The following is a 4,793-nucleotide window of genomic DNA, read 5'->3' on the forward strand; positions in this document are numbered from 1 at the left end:
TGTGCATTCAACAGACCCACTGGTTAATGACCTTGCCCATAAGTAATGTTTTAACCATAGAGTAGCATTTGTTTGCTTCAAAAGCCACAAAGCCAAGGAGGAAGTGTAGGAGAATGTGGGTAGGATGGTGGCCAGGAGACTCATGACCTCATCTTTTTCCGCCACACGGGGATTGGTGGCTGTGCTCTGGACAGGGTTTAAATTCCCTGAGGTTGGAGATGTTAGGCAGACAGGGGACTAGGGGAGAAACCCATTGCTGCTGAGAGCCAACTGGCTGGAGCTGCTGCTTCTGGGATCACTCAGAGTACTCTTTCTCAGCTGACTCCTACAGCACCAGAAAAGGTAATTTCTGTATGCAATTTTTTTTTTGACCTAACATGTGCCATTCTGCCTGCAGCTGTAGTTAGGGAAGTATTCAGCAGATTTTTGAAAGCTTCTTCACTGGACAGGGATGTTTGATGTTTCTCTGTGGAAAAATGTGTGCTTTTATAGGGACTAGGTTGCTTTAGGCATGCAAGGTATTATACATCATCACATTCATAAGCCTGTGTGCTGATTGGTGTCAGGAGGAGGTTACTGAAAACCCTGCCACTGGATCAAGTGCTGGAATCTCCAAGCTGGTCCTTGAACAAAGGAAGCCTCCTCCTTCACATAGCCACTGCCTGGCAGCATCCCTGCTTCTCCTGGCAGGCTTGCAGTTTGTGCTGCATGCTGCTGAACAGATGGGACATGCACCCTGCTTTGTGTAGCTCTTGAAATTGCAACACCTCTGATAGAGTGTCCTGCCTCAGGGTCAGCCTTACTGATGTATTTTAGATGTGTCCTTGGTAGCCTTTCCTTCCTGATATGATTTACTAAAGTTTTAGATGGCCTCTTGCTCATCAGGAAATCAGTTTAGTTTTTCAGAGATCTTCCTTATCCCGGGAATTGATCAGTCAGCACCAACATTTTCTGTAGCTCAGCAGTCTCCTAGATTCCTATGAATCACTTGTTTATTAAATTGATAAAGCTGCAATGTGAGCAGGTATTTCACTTCATCTCTTGCTTGGTAACACAGGAAATTCTGTTCAAGATTCTGGAGGGGGAAATAGAGGTCCATCAATAAGAGCAATTTATGTACTTCTCAGTACCTGATTTCAGAAATCTTATAGCATTTGAGTTGCTCAGTCATTACAAAACCATCTGGGTGTTGGGTCGTGATGGAGGACAGATGAAAAAGATTGGCATGGGCAGGTTGAATCCTTTTCAGAAAGATGGCTTTGGCATGGTGAAGTATATCAGGAGAAAGAAAAAGCCCGTGGCATTACTGTGGTATTTTACTTTGCTGACTCAGTGGCTGTTCCAAAATATTTTCTAGGTAACACATCACAATGAAGGTGGAAGTTCTGTATTTATGCCTTATCAGCATCGCTGCTGCACGGCCGGTGAGTAAATCACAAATGCATATCAACCACCACTTGCAAACTTTCTTTGCATATTACCAAGAAATCAATGCTGACAAGTGCTTTTTCTCTTTTCTCCTTTTAAGGTGAATAAATCCAAGCAACATGCTGTTTCTGCCAGCTCTGAAGAAAAATATGTAAGCCTCTTTTGTCTTTCCATTCATTTTACTTAATAAAGCCTTTTTTATTTTTTTTCCTCTACTACACATTGTTTGATACTTGTTTTATGATTGTGGCTGCTTGCAGAACATGTCCTCACTTGGCTGCTGTGAGCGAGTTTCTCAGGTAGCCAAGGCAGAGGGCCACTGATGTCAGTATACTTTTGGGATGTGAGGTATCCTGGTTGTGGACTTTCATCAGCTGTATCCCTAGGCCAGCACTGGAAGCCTTTTTTCTTAACAAAAAATGTGTAAGCTGTCAGTTAAAAAGAGAAAAGCACTGTAGCATGGCACAACTACGATGACCCTCTCTCATTAGTGTGGATCAAGTGACAATATTTGGTGTTGGAAGAACAGTTTAACCCAATTACTATAATTTTTTTTGGAGTCATGTAAACGAATTGTATTAGTCTTGTATATAGCTATTTGATTTATAACCCATCACCATGGGATTTTTACCCATGTAAAATCAATGCTTTGCTCTGACAATCAGCTACTGCATTTGGTTGAGAGTCCTCATGGTTTGGGATATAAATCATTCCTGGGCAAAGGACCTGAGAATTAGCAGAAACAATGGTCATGAGAAATAACTCCAAATTTTACTCAATAAAAATTAGCTGGAGAAACTGATCTGCAATTTCCCATGCCCATGGAAAGGGCACATCTTCTATATTATATTGTTTGGGTTTAATGTTCATCTGGGGCCATGGTTTGTTCTGACCTGTTCCTACTGCAATAAATTGCTGAGGATGCATCCTATAGGAAAAAAACAAGTAAAAAAAAAAAAAGTATTGTAAATGCCACATCTGCCAGCAAACAAAGGTTGTGATACAGGCAGCTTTGCCTACCCCTTTATGCTCCTTTGTGGATTAACACCCCCTTCCCTCTCCTTTTTTTTTTTCTCTTGAAGGACCCCAGGGCCCATCACTCTCACAGATACCAGCACCACATCAATTCTCAGTCTTGGGAGACTCTGGAATCACCTCAGCAGGTACAGGCAGCTAACTGGCAGAGAAAGCATAGCCTCTTTCAATGCCAAGAGTTGGAAGTTCGGATTTAGTATTTAAAGAACAGTCACCATGCTGATCAGCTCTACAGTTTATGCCTTTGTGTGCTAACAGTGAGGTTTGTGTTGTTTGCAGACTCTTTACTCTTCAGAAGAAGGCGCGGATGTCCTGGGACAGCTGGTAAGTGTCTTGACCAGCAAAATGTCAGCTGAGTACTTGGGGGCAGCCAGTGCATAGCAGCGCTCATTTTCCTCAATCAAATATGTGGTAACATCTCTTCCTAAATAAAACAAAGCTTCAGGCAGGGTGAGGCAAATTCAGAGCAATTTATGCATGTAGCTCCTCAGCAATGCATAATCTCTGGGTGAGCAGGGCAGATACAACTCTGCACATCTCACGTGTACGTTCATTCAATGTCTTCCAGCACTTTCCTGATGTGTCAAGCAAGAGCCGTGAAGATGTGAAGGATGACAATGATGGCAACAATGATTCCAATGACACAGATGAGTCTGATGAGGCCGTCACAAGTCTTCCCACAGACATTGCAGTAACTGTGCCCTTCCCTCCGTTCCCTTTCACCCGGGGAGACAATGCCGGCAGAGGAGACAGCGTGGCCTACAGAGTGAGGGCAAAAGCCACAGCACTGCAGTCTAGCAAACTCCACAAAGCTGCAAAAAAGGTAAGATCAGGAGTGATACCCAGGTTTTTGGAAAAGGGCACTGAACTTGAAAACGGACATGTTTCATTTCAAAAAGGGCTGGTGAGAGGGAGGTGGGCATAAGTGAAGGAATGTATTTCCTCTCTCTCCAAATTGGAGGGTACTGGTGGTTGTCAATGTGCTGAAGCAGGAATGTAACTTGCTGCTGCAAGCCATTCAGTACTGCAGTTTGCGCTGTCATGATGTACTCGAACACAGGAAACTTGGAGCCAAGATCAAACTTGAGTTTCTCATAATGTGAAAGGTTCATGTAACTCCATAGAAGACCACAGTGTCTCCAGGCAGAGATGGATCGTGCAGATTTAAGTGTCCCTGCAGCCTTTGCAGCTTGGTTTGGTGCAGTATGGCAGCCTCTGTTGACAGATCAGTTCCTCAGGAGTGACACTGGCTCTTTCTTGTGTTGTTCTCTAACAGCTCATTGTGTATGATGCTACTGAGGAGGATGAGAGTGCCCTGAATGCAGTCAGCCACCAAGCAGAGTTCTCTCAGGAAGGTCCTTATGCCCTGGGGAAGCACACCTTCAGTGAGGAATGGGCTGGCAAGAGTGATAGACAGGACAGCAGACAGCAAGACAGCAAGCAGCGTGACCAGAGCGTGGAAAACAACAGTCTTCAGAAACCCGATAGTCATGAGACAAAAGGGGATGATAGCAAGGCTGATGTCAGAGGGGATAGCCACCAGAGCATGGAAAGCAAGGAGAGCCAGGTCCAGGTTCCAGCCGAGGTCCCTGACGATAACAGCAATCAAACGCTGGACAGTGCCGAGGATGCTCAAGACCTCCACAGCATCGAAAATAACGATGTCACCCTTTAAAGGGAGACATACATAACGTTTCCCTTCTTTCTCAGTTCCTAAGGGAAACAGGAGTAGCTGCATTTCGGGTAACTTTGTAAACGTAGAGTGTGCGTGGTGACTTTCTGGGTTTGGGGCAACTTCTTCACCGGCGGTGCCACCGCTCTGGGGGCACAGTGAGCATTACCTCTCAGGCATGCTGCTCTCTGTCCTGCCAGCCTGTATTTTGGTGCAACTGGATTTAAATAAAAACACAAAACCTTCTACCTTGCGGGCTGAGTTATTAGTGGCTGGGCTGGGAGCAGGGGGTTGCTTTCTGCCTGCATGAGGAGCTTTGATACCACTCCTCCTTAAAATTACGGGAAATAGCCGATTCCCCCGCAATTCATTCAGTGGGTGAAACCCTTCCGCCGTGTTTCCCTCGGCTTTCACCGAGGCGAGCTGGCCTGAAACACCCAGCGCTAGAAACACCCTTACTTCCACTGCTACCACGGAGGCGCCCCAGGGCTCTCCACCTCACCGATGGCCCCAGGGCTCCGGGGCATCAAGCACTCCGCGCCGGCCGCTCCCGCTGCTAAGCAAGGGAACTACAGCTCCCCTCGCACTCTAGGGCTTCCCGGGCCGGCGCCTTGAGGGCGGGAAAGGGGAGGAGGAAGGGGACGGCGGAAAGGAGGGG

General features: G+C 46.2%; 1 protein-coding gene across 1 annotated transcript; it reads left to right on the forward strand.

The window, feature by feature from the left end:
• Nucleotides 1-208: 208 nt before the first annotated feature.
• Nucleotides 209-4,383, forward strand: SPP1 (secreted phosphoprotein 1). Its single transcript, XM_071753632.1, has 7 exons — nt 209-342; nt 1,358-1,424; nt 1,529-1,579; nt 2,511-2,591; nt 2,743-2,787; nt 3,032-3,286; nt 3,740-4,383. Exons 2-7 carry the CDS (start codon nt 1,371-1,373, stop codon nt 4,136-4,138), a joined length of 885 nt encoding a protein of 294 aa, XP_071609733.1. The 5' UTR covers nt 209-342; nt 1,358-1,370; the 3' UTR covers nt 4,139-4,383.
• The last annotated feature ends 410 nt before the right edge of the window (nt 4,384-4,793 follow it).

This window comes from Heliangelus exortis, chromosome 10, assembly GCF_036169615.1.
Source record: "Heliangelus exortis chromosome 10, bHelExo1.hap1, whole genome shotgun sequence".
Classification (NCBI taxonomy): domain Eukaryota; kingdom Metazoa; phylum Chordata; class Aves; order Apodiformes; family Trochilidae; genus Heliangelus; species Heliangelus exortis.